At 36.8% G+C, this 17,738-nt stretch overlaps 1 protein-coding gene across 1 annotated transcript; it reads right to left on the bottom strand.

The window, feature by feature from the left end:
- Nucleotides 1-7,385: 7,385 nt before the first annotated feature.
- On the bottom strand, nucleotides 7,386-10,148 carry LOC115600784 (protein FAM240B-like). The gene is made up of 2 exons (XM_030470130.1): nucleotides 10,003-10,148; nucleotides 7,386-7,518 (listed from the first exon to the last, which is right to left on the bottom strand). Exons 1-2 carry the CDS (start codon nucleotides 10,146-10,148, stop codon nucleotides 7,386-7,388), a joined length of 279 nt encoding a protein of 92 aa, XP_030325990.1.
- Nucleotides 10,149-17,738: the final 7,590 nt, after the last annotated feature.

Genomic DNA, 17,738 nt, shown 5'->3' with positions numbered 1-17,738 from the left:
ACCAGGAGACAGAGTAGTGTGTCTGTGTTGCCTGCTGATTGGAGATGGGGCATTACAAACTGACATTTTCCTAAACTTGAGGTTGGAATTGCTGAAGCATTTAGGATAGTGTGTCAGCATGTACTTTTATTTGTAACAGAAAATAGTATTATCCTTAACAGTAATCCCAGTCCTCCAGGTGAAAGGCTTTCATTGTTTCAGTTATAACTAATTAAATGGTGCTGCTAGAAAAGATGTGTTTCATGCAGGTGAAATTCACACACGTGTTTACCTTGGCTTACTTTTAAATTGACATGTTAATCTGGAGTAATTTGGAGCATCACAAGGCATTGAGCACTGATTGCTTTTCTTTCATTTGTTTTCAATGATTAAAAATTAATTTTCTGAGGCAAGTCTTCCAAGTACTAGTTTCTTGTGAGAAAGTGTATATGTGCAAGTCAGAAATTGCTCTGCAGCCTAGGAGATACAGCTTGCAGATCAGGGATACATAGTAATTACAATCCAGGTCAGAGCAAAGCTCACTGAGCCTGTCACATTGACTGGAATTCATGCTAGAAGGCCATTATTTTTCCCAATTCAAATTTTGCTCTTGTCTCTCGGCAACACAAATAAAGTTCCTCTGCTAAAAAAATCCTGAAGCCTAGCTGTGGATTTTTGTTGCCTACTTTCCAACCGAAATATCAGGCTTTCTTAAGGTGCATAGAGGACTGGCAGCCAGAACTTGCAGTTGGATGGGAGCCTAGCAGTATTTGGGCTAGTCAGTATTACACAGTTCAAAACTAGCTTGCTCAGAGAGATGCTAGCCTTGACATCAGGACTGGCTGTTTTCTCTGGTGATTCCAGAGAATGTAATGGCAGTGTCCCAGTTAAACTATAAATATAGCAGCTAAAATAGTTGATGGTATTCTTATTTTCGGCATCTTTAAATGCTGAAGAGATGTCGTAACTGAGTGCTGCCAAAATCCCTGCACTAAAGCTGTAAGATACAGCTGTACCTACTTTGAGGTCTTCTTCGGAGGTGCCTTGGAATAAAAAAACCTGTTTTGGTTTTCTAATAAAGAGGGTATTCTTTAGTGCATCCACCAGTTAAAGCAAAAGAACCACCCCATGAGATACTAGTATTTTGTCAGAACATGATGAAGTGTTACATATTAATTACTTTCATGGGTTGCTCCTAATTATCCATGATGGCCAAAGGTAACCAAACTAAAAATAAACAAACCATATGCAGAAACTGTCTTGACCAAACACATGCTGCAGAATTTTGATATGGCTCCAGAGGGGCTTATTATGGGTTGGAAGTACTGATATTTTCCTGTGGTTTAGGCATAAAACTTTTCAAACATGGCTGCACTTTGTTAGTTTGTTGATAGACTCATTCCACACAATCGTCAGCCCCCTAGTACATATTATAGAGGGGTCATTAGTTCTGGGAAAATGGAATATTTGTCATCACTGTAGCAGAAGTGTGTACATATCATAAACGGAGCCCGAAGGGATTTAGTTTCGGGTTATTAAGTGTTCACTTAGGATGGTGGATAATAACTGCTGGTTTTGATATTTTAGATTAGACTGCCCTTACTGCTAGTAGGGCTTATTTTCAGTGACTGTAAGTCTTGTTATTCCAAATACATGTTTAATGTTTGAGGCAGTATCAAAAAAATCAGTAAACTTGTGTACTGTCCAAAATTTGCAAAATATTAATTCATTAGTTAGCACTTTAACTAAGCTCTAACAAGAACTCTGCTACAACAATATCCAGTAATTAATGAGGCAGCATTGTTATCAGGAACTTTTTTACAGGTGTAAAAATGAACAATTTTGTGGGTTTGTTCACACGTTATAATACAATATATAAAAGCACCAACACAAATATTACAGAATAAATTTCTGTGAGAGAAGCTGCAGTGGAACCAACATCACCCTGAGTAAAATAAAATTAAGGTATCAGGGCAAACACTGGTACTTTTTAAAAAGGTTTGTCTGAAAAAACACTGTTGGTCACTCCAGTAATGTTTTGTTTTCCTTGCCTAATTAGACTCAGAGACTGCCTGTACTGCAATCTCAAACTCTAACAATAGTGATGAAACTGTTGACTAGAATAGCATATTATAGGGAGAAAGATAACATTAGCTATAGCAAAATCTCTTTGAAAACATAGTTTTCTTTTGCTTAGTTGAAAATAGACAATACAGGCTGACCTTTTCGTATCAGTATTTTGCAGATACCGTTTCTCTGTGTTAGATACTAAATCTAATAGAATCAAGACATTTTCACTATTAAGTCCACTTTTCCCTATGGTTGAACAGTCAAAATATACTGGAAAGTTACAGTTCTGATCAAATGGCATCAAAGTTCATGTTGGATATGCAGTGAAATCATAGTGGAGACCAAACACAAACATGCTATTCTTTAAAGAACTGGCCCAAATAGCTAAATTAAATGTTATCTTTCAGATTTGGTACTGCATTTTTTCCCCTTTTGATATTTGTCAGATGATTATTTTATTACTGCAGTTGCTTGAAATTATAACTCTTCTTGATGATGTTTATATTAGCTATGAGAAAATACTGACCCTGACTGTGAACTTCTGAAGTCATACCAGTAAGGCTGAAAAACGGCCCTGGCCCTGAGTACCAGGTAAAGATTAGGCCAGTAGTGTCTCACATTTTATTAGTCATTAGTAGGAGATTATTATTTTGTTTAATGGCATTTGAGACAAGTACACTTACTGTGGAGGTAGCACATAGCAACCTATTGTTAAGTTTGGCTTCCCTGGTAGTATAACCCTTTTTTTTAGGCTATTTATCAGATTGTCTTTTTGGGGCCGGAATTTTCCCTGTTTCATGTCCATAGCTTGAAATATATTTAAAATTCTGACACACAGATGAAATAGATGGGAAATAGGAGAAATAAGTAGATTTTTGTATTGTCAGTTCTGAGTACTGAGGTTTTGTATGCAATTTTTTCTCAAATATGTAACACCATGCATAACTTCTGCCCTTCTCTGTAAGAAATACGTGTTATAGTAATGCTTAATTCATGAATGGAAGTGTCCTCACGAAGTATAACATTTTCTAGAGCTGCTCTTTGTTTCATCCTCATTTGTCTACAGACGCCCTTTTCAGTCCACATGTATTTTTATGTGATTTACTATTCCTTATTCACACTGTGGCAGTGAAGCCCCAGTCAAGTGCTGTTTAATAGGCAAAGTAGAGAACAGCATCCCTCAGGACATAGTCAGTTTGTAATTAGGAGGAACATTTGGGCTAGGAAATTGGTAATTATGCTCATATTCCTATCATTTAACTGTAGAACTGAACCACACATGGTTGTTTTATGGTTCCAGAAGCCAGATCTATGCTAAGTTTTACTGTAGTGTAGGTAGCCTCTATTCCAACAACATGCAGGTCCAGTAGGGCGGTTGACCAAGCTGTGCATAGTTATGCATGCTAGCACATCTGCATGGCTGTATAATTAAATTATCATTCTTGAGCTCAGTCATTGCATCTGCTAAGGTCCACCTTTAGATCTACATGAAATATATGAATGTGCTTTGATCCCATCTCTACTGTTTTGGTTATGTTATACTCATCTACATTAGCAAGTGACTCAGCACATTACCAGCAGCTCAGCAGATCATGTGGCTGCAGTTGAGTTCCCTCCATTAGACTAAGTATGGTTCAGGGGTTTATGTCAAACGCAATCTATTTTGGTTAGCTGTACCAAATATCCCACCTATGCAGGTATCTCAAAACTGTTGGAAGAGTTAGTGCTTTTCTCAGATCCTTAGAGGCTAGGACCATTTGGTGTGCATTTGGAGCATGGCCTCTGATCTGTTTCAGTTTTCTTTGAAAGAATCCTGATTTGCATGCCTTAAATTTGCTCTGCTACCCGAAGCAGTATGCCGTAAGTGCAGACAATCAAGGGTTTCACTTAAAGAAACTCTCCTGCCCTAAATTTAAGTGCTAATTCAAGTGCAGCAGCTGACAGGTTTTGAGTTGCCGCTTATTTAAAGGTCTTACCTGTAACTGATTGTGTGAGTGTTTCTGGGTGGTGTGGGAATGAAGTGAGACTGCAGCTCAGAGTCATTTATATTCACCCTTTTGACTGCCTTGATTTGAGTAAGCTGTGCTTTAGTAACTGACCGCAGCTCAGAGATGGTTTAAGAAAGCAGTCTTGTGGTGTCTCAAAAATTAGTCACTGGTTCCTAGATCAGGCGCAGAACTTGGGAGTAAGCATGTGAATGAGCGTGGTATGTGCTCACATTATTTGCCATGCACATAAATTCAGGCATGCTAAGTGGGTGTTCTGCAACTGACCTCAGTATGCCAGTTTAAGAGCATTACCTCATAGATATGATCCACACCTATTGCATAATATATCATATGTTTAAAGTCTCATGACCAAAACTATTAGTCTCTGACCTCTCCTATACAATTTTAGTTGTTCTTTGCTGGCTTAGGGAAGTGCTGGACTGGCTTACATGCTGGTGTAAGACATGGTACCATATTACTAGTGCAGGGTGGTACTGATTATGCAAATTAACTGATATTCAATTTCAATTCTTTTTCTATTAGGTAAATTAATAAACTCCAAGAAAAAAAAGTCTGGGTAATTAGTTTTTCTTCTCAAATAGCTAGTCCAACTTTTTTAATATCGCTACTGTAATATGCATTTTCATTTGATTCTTTTTTTTTTTTTTTCTTTGGAAAGAAGGAGGGAACTAGGGACAAGGGAGTTAAAAAGTGCTGTGTTTGGGCCTACTCTCCCAACAGCTTATACTCACTGGATATCCTGTTTTATCAGTGGGGGCTGTGTATTATGAATGAGACAGGTGTTTTCTAATAAAAGAATTCAACTTGAACTGACTTCTGTTTGCTTGCTTTTTTAGTGAAATCCAGACTTGACATTTTCAGGCATATCTGAAATGCCTAAATTTGGACTTGAATTCACTAACTCAGTAACTAAAGCAAAAGGACAAAACTCTTCCTCTCACCTTATTGTCTGCCTTCAGCTTTGCAATATGCAAGCAGCATATCTGGCTATATCTGGCTGCTAGACTTCATTATTTCTAACACTTGATTTCTTTCTGAGTCTGGTTGTATGTGCAGGAGATGTGAAAAATGGATGAACACCCACATTTGGGAACAATGCATCACCAGAACACCAGAACACCAGAAAGCATCTGGTGTTCAATACCATGGAGGTGCCAAGATGCTGCTGCCCTGAAAAATACGTTAGAATAGGTAAGCATGACTAATGCATATGCACTTAAGTAACTTACAAAGAGCTGGTTTTGAATAAGAGTGAGAGGATTTTAGTCTTTCACACTTTTGATACACACACTCTGCTGCAGTAGATGTTTCAGAAACCTATTCTGAAATGGGTTCCATGTTCTTGTGAAGATAAACAATACCGACAATGTTCTTCCAGCATGTAGTCAATATTCTGCTGTCTGTTTGCAGAGCTCTTGATGGAATAGTTGCTGCTCAGAGACCTAAGGTGGTTTTTTGGGAGCTTTCAGGGGAGTGCTGAGGATTACTGCGTGTGGATTGTACCTGTTGGTGTGGTCTTTTTCCTCTGCCTTAAAATACTTCCTAAACAGTGAGATATACTGTTATAACAGTGTTCCTAGTAATTAAAAATGTTGACACTAAATGTAAAAGAACAACAAACGTTAATTGGGCCAGCTTTCCTTGGATCTTCTTGTCACGTTGACACAGAATAGGGGGAAGCTGCACTGGTGTGGGTAGGACTACAACTTAAAGCAGTGGTTAGCAGATCTAGCTTTCACAAGTGGGGAATCTGACATTTCTTGATTTCGATAGGCCCTGCCTATGTCCTTTAGCTGCTGGTACAGTACAGAGGTAGTGTTTAACTTGGATGGTAGAAAAAGAACTTTTTAGAGAATAGTGGGAAATAAATGAACACGGAGGAAAGAGACCAGTCTGCAAAGGCAAAAAACCCTACAATTTTATTATCTTTCAGCATTGCTTTTCATATAGAGAAAAAACACTGGAAGAAACAATTGTTTTTTGGGTTGGGTTATATGAAAGAAGAATGATTCTACATTCCCTTCAGTTTTCAATAATCAAAGAACATTTTACAAGTCTTTAATTGTTTTAGTCCTCTGTGGAAAAACAACATTTCTGTGATAACATGTTTTTTTCTATAGGAGAATGCCACTTTGTAGAAGTGGGAACATTCTGTAAATTTGTGTGGTTTAATGAAATGTTGTTTTAAAAGGACTAAAAAACCATTTCTGCGAGGTCAAAATGGTTTAAATTTTGTTTCCTTTTGAAATATATCGAATGTATTCCTATCTACTTCTTCAGTGTGAACAAGGATGCAAGGTAAAATTCTATCTGGTTTAATGTTGTTAGAGAAAAATAGTTGTTTAGATTTATGACTCTCCTTTCAAATATCAAAGAAATTAATTGAAGAGATCATAAGTAAACGTTGTTTTGTTTTTGTTTTGTTCCAAAAGATACAGTTTTTAGATACATAGATATATAGGCAAACAGAACACACTATTATTACTCTGTGTTTAATTATTCTTCCCTCTATTCTACCTGACCTAGAAGAAGATGAAACAAAGCAAGTGTTTGGATTAGTGCACACGAGCTATGGCAAGTGATGCCTTGCAAAGCTATTATGATGAACTGATTCACTGCTTCTATTTCAAACTCTCTTTCATACTCACTTGCTCTGACATTTCTCAGACAGGTTCATAATAACCTCAGTAGTCTTTTTCTTACCTACCCCATGGAAGTCAAAATACTTTCCTCTGTTCTTTTAATCAGTAAATTCTGTAAATTTTCTTATATGTTGATCAGAAAAGCCTTCTTTTTTTCCTGATTGCGTTTAAGAATGTATGTCTCTTTCTGTCCAGCTGATCAGACTAATCCTTAACTGCCTTCACTGTGGCTCATCAAGACAGGCAAAGAGCTTATATCTGCATTAAGCCAGACTCTGTGAGCTTTGAAAATGGAAATGTGCAATTTTGCATGCAGTCTCCTGAATGTATTATTCCCATTAAACAAGTGATCCTCTGTCCTAGAAATATGTTGTTGTCACTCTGCGCAGATGCTGTTATGTAAGAAAGTCCTGCTACATCACAGTAATAATATATCATGGAGAATTAAAGCTGTCTGCTTCTCACCTATCCTTTGCTTTTTTTTTCTTTTTTTTTTTTGAGGTTATTGCACTGTGGCCTTATTTTTGCACTGAGTTTCAGTGGAACTTTATTAGGAGCTCTAGTAGTAGTCTGGAAAAGAGCCAGATTCTGACATTTTGCTTGTTCACTAGTGTAGCTGCTGGTTTTCAGGTGCATGCTGAAGGTCAGAGTCAGGCCCAATGCTTTCTGAGTTTTCACAGTAACTTTAAGCAACAGTTTTATCTGGTGAGGGAAGAGTCTCAATAGACAGCATCATCATCTGTTCTTTCTGCGTTTTCATCTGTGCCTGGACCTGCCTTGCTCGTCCTTCCAGCCTCAGAGTCCATTCATGGCGGAGTCTGTAAAGAGAGGACAAGCACTTAGCAAGTACTGAGCCAAATCCTTCAAATGTATCCAGGGCTTTTCAGCAGGGTGGAAGCTTTCCTCTCTTTCATCACCATAGCACTTGTTCCGTATTTATTTACCATCTACACATCTCTCTAGCTTGCTAGATCGGGAATGCAGGGGGTAAAGAGATAGTCCTAATGCTATCAGTGGTTGACCTTGCTGGATTCCAAATGAGGCAAACAACTGCAGAAATATTGTCAGCGTGAAGAGCTCTGATTCTTTTCCTTTGGGATATTCACAAAGCTAGACAGAAATACTGTCTATCCAATAAGGTCATTCAATGTGTAAATTGAAAAATAAAATTACACCCCTTGACCCCCCAAGGTTATGGTAAAATGCTGTGGAAAAGAGCAAGCAGAACTGTGAATATGTCCATTTGGGTTTACTCTGAAGAGAAATAAAGTAACCATTTCGTACCTAAAATCTCTGCAGACCTTGTATGTGTTTAATGAAAGGAATTGATGTCACATGCCAGAGGATCCACATAGCTTCAAGGCACAAGTATAGTACAGACAGAAGAGAAAATCACTAGGGACCACTACAAAATATTGCTGGCTGTGTAATTTTCTGAAGGAAATTGTATCATGAAACACCTGACCCAGCAGTACTATAGGATTAGATATCATATGGTAATGCCAAATGCATCATGGGTTTTTATATTACATTTGGTGTGTTAAAAAAATTTAGCCAATGATTTCATCTGAGAGTAATTCAGCAGTAGTTGTTTCACATGAATGCTTCTGTTAGTTTGGCTTCTGAATTTGATTTCAGATAGTGTTTTAAACTTTTCTCATCTGGCCTACCCTGTCTTTGCTTCACTATTCTCTTATGCATACAGTTAAGCCTCAAACAATTGTTGCAATTAATTAGGAAAAATTTGCCATTGAAAGCATTGGTGTTCCTTGCCAACTAGTGTCCTAGGTGTCACAGAATGAACACTGTCCTACACTTAGAGCCACCTAATCCTCCCAGGTGTTACTTGCATGAAGTACTGAACTTGTGGATTTTGTAATGACCTGATTTTTTTTATTTTTTTTTTTTCTTCCCTAAATTAGAGAACTGTGTGAACAATTTGAGCTTTGGTCAAGTGACCTTGAAGGAACTGGGGTGGGTCTATTTCAGTTGTAACCGCTCCACGAAGATATATTGAATATGTAAGCTAAGACATATTCAGAGCTCTTTTGCTGTATTTTTTTGCTCTTCAGAGAAGATCTTATGAAAGCTTTTAGCGTTTTTAACTTTGTGAAGTTGAAAATAGTATCTGTACTCCTAATTGCAACTGATTTGCCATGTCTTCTTGTGGTAGTCTTTTGTAAAGCTAGAGTAACAAAGGGTTCTAGTGCAGCTGAACGCTTTCCTGGGTTTTATTATTTATGTTTTCTCTCCAGCAACTGGATGATTTGGGTTGGGAATATTACTGACTAGCTGGAGTAGGATACTGGGAGTAGCACTGTCTACATCTGACCCTGTTGGTACACAAGGCCTACCCAGAGCTTGATTTCCTCATGCTTTAAATGACAATAGTAGCTTCCTACTTGGACACTAATGTCAGAGTACCTGGAAATTATTTTCAGGAAGCAGTCCTTTACCAGCACATTCCAGTTTGTTGAAGTCAAATTAATTTATGTGAATGTCCCAGTATTGAAGAAAGTTTATGCAGGAAAACCTTTGTTCATTTCAGGAGGAAAACTCATCAGAAAAACACAAGAGTCACAGATATTTCTTGTGCTCTTTCCCTGTCCATTGTTAGCCAAGGGATTCACTTAGTGTGTGTGGGACCCTGGTTCAAACTCCTGAGCTACAACAGGTTGAGCAAGTATTTGAAGCAGTGTACCACACTTGTGCTGAGTATCTGTACTATAATCACAACTCTTTCTAGGCCATTCTGGGGAAAAAAAGTTAAATTTGAGTAGCCTCATTTTTTATCTGTTGTGTAGCAGAAATGGTAATGAAATGTATTCCATGGAACAGAAAAATCTTATACTGTTTCTATCTTTGGTGTTATATGATGAAAAAGGCTGTTAAACATTATAAAGCTTGTTGATATAGGCTTGTTGATGCTACACATTAAATGGGTGGTTTGCCTGTCCCTTTAATGTAATACTATTTTATACTAGTACTAGCTGTACCAGTTCCAGATAAAAATCTTGATATTTTCTGTCTGTCACAAGCCATACTGCCAAAGTGCTTTATTTTTATGTGGCTGTGCTCCAAGGCCTTTGAAGAATGCTCATGAGGTTCAGGGGTGAAGGGTATCTGATTTTCCATGTATAAGAGCCACGGAAATGTGAGACAAGCAGCTTTGAGAGGAAAAGTGCCAAAGATCCTGAATACAATCTATGCTATGAATAAAGCAGTACAATAAGGAGTTACCTTATTTAATGCACATGATAACATGCCTTGCTATATTGTGCAAAAGAAAAAATACCACTTACTTGTTCAGGGCACTTTTGCTTAACCTAGACTCTTCATATTCTCGCTGCTTAGTTTGCTCTTGGATGACTTTTTCCCAGAAGTTCTTCAGCCCTTCTGCATCATGACCACACATCTTGTGTCGTCTAAAGTTGGTATGCTTGCTCATTTTCTGAAAAGCAATTTGGAGGTCAGAGCAGTCAGGAGCCTAACCTGAGGCAGATACTGTGCTGCTTAGCCCTTTGTAATTGCTTTCTCATGAAGTGCTATTAAAATAAAGTGTGACACCTGAGAAAAATAGGTTACTGATGTTTACTATGCCTTGAAGCAAAATATAATGCATTGAAACAGGCCTTGGGTGACAGCTAAATGGTGTACCTATATTTTTGTTACTGAGTAATGACTGCGCATGGCACATTTCACTGAAATATTGTGGAGGCCTCTGCATGTGCGAGATTTTAAGTGATTTTGGGAGAAGTTGGGAAAAATATTTTCAAATATAGTGCTGTTGTCACTGAAGTTCAGATGAGATATTGTGAAAGGCTTTCCCTTTTTCTACTTCCTGTAATTTTAGAAGAGATTATAGGTGGTTGTTATCCAAGGGAAATATGTTGCTCTTAAATGAGTCCTTCTACTGCTCCAAATGATATCCAGCACAAAATATACAGGGGAATTATGAATCTAAGTTGAAGTTGAAGCACACAGAGTGCAAAGCCCTAGGGAGCTTGTCATGGCCTTGTTCTTTAATTTCAAATCAAAATTCAGTCTTAAATACTGTTAAAAGTAGAACTCGTTAAAGTATAGAGATGAGTTCAAATGAGTGAGAAAAAGGGTAGAAATGAGGTGAATTTGTCCTTGCTAAACACATAGTATTCAAACATGGAGGGTTTTTAGATTCTCAGCTTGTCTGAAGTGCTTGCTGGTATAACCAAGTATGCATTGGTGATCAAATCTTAATGATACTTTCAAAAGTTAAGTTCTGTTGCTCATTCCTGAAGAAAATAATCAGAAAAAATGCACCATGCACTATATTTGTTGCTGGCCAGATATTGCTTTGCTATGAAGGTATCAACAACCTGTTATGCTTCTACCCCAACATGAAGCAGGATTTCCTGCATCAATCTCCTCCCTTAAGCCCCTCCGGCAAGTGGGATGATGCAAGAAAGAAAGAAAACCCAACAGACCCGTGCTCCTGAGTTTTCTATGGCTAGATCAGCACATAATTTGAGGGTTTCTAAGAAATCCCTTTGCTTCATTGTGTTCATCTATATTCTGCTGTCACTAGATACTTTTGCCAACTGGCCATGCTGTAATGCTGATGAATTAATGCCTCATAGACCCTGATATGTACTTGTGAGTCTGCTTCACCGATAATATCATATTTTATAAGCCATTCTTGATAAATACTATGAAGACTATGCTAATGTAGGCTAATCTGTGGAAACCTTTGATTTGTGCAATGCCGTAAGCAGAAGACCAGAGATAAAGAGCACACTCAGACAGCAACACAAAGGCAGACTTTTGTAAGGTCTTCCCATCAAATACTGTATTTTAAATTCCTGAAGTTTTAAAGGGGCATGTAAGTGCATCTTCCTAGATTGAATATTTTATATTTGGCATAATTTTCACAAACCCATTTTTTTAGAAAGATCGATAATAACAATTTTGCTAAGTGTGATGCTAAGTTTGACTGGGCTGAAAAACTTGCTTAACAAGAAGAAAAAATATTTCCCACTTACAGATGCAGTATTTTTCTGCAAAGAAATCCAGTTGCTTGAAGACTGGCACAGTCCAACTTGAGCAGTATATGTGAACTGGTTAGTTCAGGTAATACAACTTGCTATGTGATGGAGTATCAGACATGCTTGAATGGTTAGGATACTGGGCCTCTTCACAACAAAGTCAGCAAAAGCTGCTGTATCACCAAAAAAAAAAATCAGATATTTTCCTCTAAGACAAACAACAGTTTTCTGGTGTTCCCCTTGCTGCGGACAGGGGAAGCTGTAGATGTAGCTGTACACCAGGCGTTGATACACCAATGTGGATACAGCAGTTCTACTACCACATTTTGCTAAACATGTTTTGTCTGTCAATGATGTGGCCTAAATGTGAATACAGGTAATCTTTTAATGCTCTTTTGTCTCATTCTGAGGCCTTAAAATAGCAGTATTATTTAAAGCTTTACCTTGCAGAAACGTATGCATGTCATGGATGCACTGGAACATGCCCTATCTGTATCTTAATTCTCTAGCCCTTGAGCAGTGTTAGAATAAATGCCCTGGTAATAGCTTGTTACAGTGAGTGATGGAATACTATTTCATCATTCCTAGATCAGCAGGTCACCTGGGTCTTTTCACCATTTAAAGGTTCTTCTATCAGTAGCAGCTGTCCACTTGAAACTCTTCAGAAATTATCATGTTGCCTCAGAAGCCAGGTGCAAGCTGCTGACAAATTGTCTGAGTAGGTTTGCCCTCTAATCCATTTTATGCTTTGCCTCACGTAAGAGTCTGCCATAACACATTAACCTTTCATTAGAGATTAAGTTTTTATGATTATTAAACTTCCAGTAGAAGTTCTTCAAGTGATACAAAGAGGGCCTCCGGTCTTTATTTGAGTTTTAAATTGGTTGGATTTTTTGGGTGTGCATGTGGGTTTTGGCTGCCTTAAAACTTGGCTGCTTCACTCAGAGGAAGAAGCTATGGTCAGACAGGTACCCCATAGACGGAGGTACTTCTGCAAATGTTAGTCTGGTATGTCTGTGGGACTTTTTGCAAGCCAAGAACATTTGGCTTGATAATAGTTCTTAGGAATGTCAGTGACAATGAATATTTCACATGGAATTCCTAAGATAGATTCTTGAAGTAAGACTTTTGAAGATGGTGCTGTCTGGCATCGTTAACCAGCATCTCTTATGCTATGATATGTGAAAGTATCCTTTCTTTCAGCCTGGCATTACAACATCCATGTATAGAGATTAGAGGTCATGTATGCTGTGTAATATCTTCTTTTTTTCTAATTGAAATATTCCACTTAGGAGCTTGGTTTGGACTTCTGAGTAATTCTCTAGGTTTGTTTCCTTTGTATCAGTCTTTATTATTGCTTTAGAAAACATCTTCTACTGTTATTGAGTGATCTTCTGTTTTCTTTTTAGATATTCCAATCACATAAATTGGAATTATACTAACAATTGGACTTAATTTTGGCAAACTTGTTCTTGATTTCTTCATTTAGAAAACTCAGGGTTCAGAAATTAGGAGGACAGTTGGATTTTCTCTGTAAACACACTTTCTTAGAGTCATTCCACCAGCTTTGCCTGGGTGGAAAGTGAGCAAAGAAAAGAGGTTTTTTATCATCTTTATTTTCATTTCAGATAGCCAGATAACATTGCAGAGAAATTAAAGTTGGGGACATGTCTTTCTGACTGCTAATGTTATGATGTTTTAACATGTTTTTCCACTGATATTTAAGTAAAATAAGCAAAACCAAAAGTTCCATATCTTCAAAATTATTAATTCAGAAGACTTTAGTCAGTGCAGGTATTGTTTATGGACTGAAAATTTATGTTATGAAATTTCTGCAGTACTTTTCCTATATAGGACTACTAAAATATGTGTAACACTGGTACAAGATAGAGTTCCTTGCTAAGGGACCCCAACTAAGATGGTTGAGGAGTGACTATTTTCATATGGGTTGTGCAGTTCTACTTGCTCATTTGAAGTATAGCTGGCTGCTTTTTTTGGGAGCCAAGCTGATAAAACAACATTTAAATAAAGATAAAACTTGATCTTGGCTAAAATGGATTATGTATTTGGTAGCTCTGAAACTCAACTGTCAGAAATATGTGTATGTGAGCATAAAAGAGTTCTTTACAGCATTCATAATTGATGGTAATTTATGTATTAACAAATTATTAATGTATAGAGAATGTCCAGAAGAAATAATAATAAACAGAATTAACGACACTGTAAAAGAAAAATATACTGCATTTATAATTAAACCATAAATCACATGGCCATGAAGCAATCTGTAAGACAGTCAATCATTCATAAACAACAGGCAGCATCTACATACCATGCATTGGCTTAAACTCTTTGAGCTGTTGTCCCAGGGCATGTTTAAAGGAGATTCAAAGTGTGAATGGTGAGTAGTTTTTCTTCAACAGATCTCTCCAGTGCAAGGGAGAAGAAATTTTGCTTCTAGTTATTATACGCACGATGTTTATGCACTGCCACAAAATTAATATAGAAACAGAGAGTGATACAACCTTCTTTCTTTTAATCTGATCTGCAGGCTGAATGTGTTTTGGTAAGGTGTTAAATCAGGAGGTTTCCAAATGCTTTGGTCTTAGCCCTTTACTGGTCTACACATTTTGAATTATTGTAGTCTCAGACAACCTCCAAAAAGGAGTTTGAACAAGTAACTAATGCAAGTAATTTCTCTTCCACGCACTTTATAATTGTATTTCCACTTTGGGCTCTTGCCAGAGAAATTTTGGAGTCAGAAATGGCTCTTGATATTTTGAATAAAAGTGTTATTTTTAGTAATCTTTATCTAAAATAAGCAAGTAAAAGAAGAAAATCTTGTCTGAAACTTCAAGAAGCACTTTTTACCTTTTTTCAGTCTGTTAATTTAATACTTGTCTTCAGTTAGCCATTGTCATAAAAATTCAGTATTTTATATAGAGGCAATACTTGTGCATACAATGAGATTCTCTGAAAATCTTTTACTTTTTTAGTGAGAAGTATTTTAATGCATTTAGTAAAGGTGTTGACTGAACATATTTTGAGAAAAATGTCAAAGTAGATTTTAGTCTAAATTATACATAATTAAAAAAAATCAAATAGCTTGGCTAACAAAAAGAAACCAACCTTATGTTTGGTTTTTTGGGGTGTTTTTTTGGTTTGGTTTGGTTTTTTTTTAAGGGGAAAGTATTTTAACCAATAAGATAAAAAAAAGTTTGAATATTTCTAATTCTTATTTCCAAAATGTTTGTTGAAAAAACAAAATTTTTAATCATTCTCCTTTTAGTTTTTGGCTTTGTATATCTTTAAAAATATTTTCTTTCTAAGAGGTAGAGATAGGGCTGACTTTAACACTTTCAATGAATTTGAGGATTCAAACAATTTTAATGTTGAAGATGAATACGTTTCCAAAATAATGTCCACAGTTACTTCAGAGTTTTTTGAAGATCGTTGTGAACAATGGAAAGATATCTTTGACTTCAACTGGATTCAGTCCAATAGGTCATATCATGACCATGACCTATTTATCTTTGTCAGGCCACTAATTTGTCTCTTATTCCTTTTGCCCTTCACTGGGCTTTGTTTGCCTAAGCATAGAACATTTTCCAGCATTACAGAGTTATTACAGTACAGGATATGACTTCAAAGGCTGTTTATGGTTCTTAAAAAAAAAAAAAAAAAAAGGTTTCTATTTTAAAAGGTTTTAAATTATGCTATAGAATGCATCATTAAAATGAATATCTCCTTATATTGTGTTTATTTTATGTTGATTTTCATTTCAGGTGGAGTACTTGTAATACAGAAGTTCTAATAATACCAAAACCAGACATAGGAATAAATAGCAAGTTAATAATTGAATTTAAGATGAGAGTAAAATAAAACAGATGCAGGAAACCTCTGATATTTTACAAATCAGACAGGATCAGATTATCTTCCAGTAAAGTATACAGTAATATACAGAATTCAAAGTCATGGAGGGAAGACGAAAGTGTTATTCAAGTTCACATGATTTAACAAGAAGAAATATAACTGTATATGCATGTATGTCTAGGCACATTTAATAATCCAGATAGGATGAGAAAATCTATTTTGTCCAATATAAAAGAATATAAATGCTTACTTTGATTGTATAGTAGCTTCCTCTTCTGTCAAAGTACGGATTTCTTGAGTGATTACTGAATAGTGTCAGTTTTACCTCTGGGTTCCCCTTTTCAAGAGGACTCCAACTGCCAGGAATGACTGATGAAATCTATTCACCTGTCACTCATTTTTATTTGTGAGTAATGACATCTGCTATAATGAATTAGTTTAATGGCAGGGGGAAAAAACCCAAACCCACAGTCTCATTTTGTGAAGTCTGCAACACACCAAATGGAATGACCAGACAGTTACAGGGCACAAACTTTGAATGCCACATTTGATCTGTGCTATAATTTTTGGCAGGTGCCACTGATGTCATAACTTGGCTCTGGAGAAACAGTTATTCTTTGACAAGTGCAGATCACTGGAACATAACGTATGACTTGCAATAATTCAGTACCATCCCCTCCAAGAAAATGGATAGATTTGAAGAGAACATGTTAAATAACACAGCTTGTCTCAGGATTGTGATACCAAGTGACTGACAGCTAGATTTCTTTTTCACTCCTTTTGAAGTGTTGGTCTGTAAGAGCACCTGGTAGGCTACATGTCAGGATTCCAGCTAAGCTGTTAATATGCTGAATAGCGCAGGAATCCGAACTCGCCCAGCTGCGAGCTAGAATCACAGCGTATATAATTTATTACAGAATTTAGCACTTCCACTTCTTGGATAAATTCTTCCTCCTTCCACAGATCACTGTGGAAACAAAAAACACAGAGAAGTGAAATGTTGTTTACTCTGGCAAAGGGAGAGAAGACTCAGAGGGTCTTCCTGCACTCAGCTATTCCTGGCAACCTGACTGCATAGCCCCTCTGTAATTTGGCAAGCTCCATCCTGAAATGAGTTATGTTTCTTACTCTAAGTATTTCTAATGAAAGGTTGCTCCAGAACTTTTCTGACCAAAGTTTTCTTCTAATTTACAACCTGAATTTATTTAAGAGACAAGTTACCCTTCCCTTAGCTCCATAGTTTGTAGGGCAGAAATGACCTCCCCTCTTCTTATTTCTTTTAAAGATAAAAATAAATCATTCAAGACTTTGGACTCTTCACATACTCATTGTCTTGACAGGGGTCATGAACTTTCTCTGCAATCTCACTGAACACAGGCAATGAGAACTGTGTCACAGGTGAACACCTTATATGATTCCTTATTTGTTTGAATATAACCATCTGAATCTAGAATCACATTTATCTTTTCGAGAGATATACAATGCTCATAAACACTCTCAAATCGATTAATGCACCCATCTAGCTCTCCTTTTATTTTTTCAAACTGAGAAGCTCCTGTTTATAACAGAACTTTGAAGTAGATCCTAAGTTCATAGCCTGTCTTTTGTGCCACTTTCTCTATTTCAGTCCTTCAGGTCACCTGTTTCTTTAGTCTTTGAATTTCAGTCCCATGTGCTGATGATAACCTTTGTGACCTCTGGAAAATTTCTTTAACTTGCTGCTTCATTTTAAGCCAAATGTCACCACTCAAAACAGTAGTAAGGCTGCTTCTATGACAGCTCTGGAGGAATTTCTTTTTTAACCTTCTTGCAGGTAGGGAGCTTTCGCTAAAATGTCTTACCTTATTTTAGCCACTCATCCACCTAAATGTCCTCTATGAGATATTCTTTTTTTTTTTTTTTTACAACTTACTTAATATTTTCCCTATGGCAATATGTTAAACATTTTACTGAGGTTCACAATTTATCTCCTTCACATGTGAAAACCCACATTTGTCTTGGTCAGCGAGAAGCACTGAGGTAATGTGCCATGGTTGATCATGGGCAAACCCACTTTTTATTTATTTCATTTGCCTTCAGGTTTTTAATTATTGAATCCTCTGAAGTTTGTCTGAAAGCCTTAAATGGTATAAAGTCAAATAGTATGT

This window comes from Strigops habroptila, chromosome Z, assembly GCF_004027225.2.
Source record: "Strigops habroptila isolate Jane chromosome Z, bStrHab1.2.pri, whole genome shotgun sequence".
Classification (NCBI taxonomy): domain Eukaryota; kingdom Metazoa; phylum Chordata; class Aves; order Psittaciformes; family Psittacidae; genus Strigops; species Strigops habroptila.
This window is presented reverse-complemented; position numbering and strand designations above follow the sequence as displayed.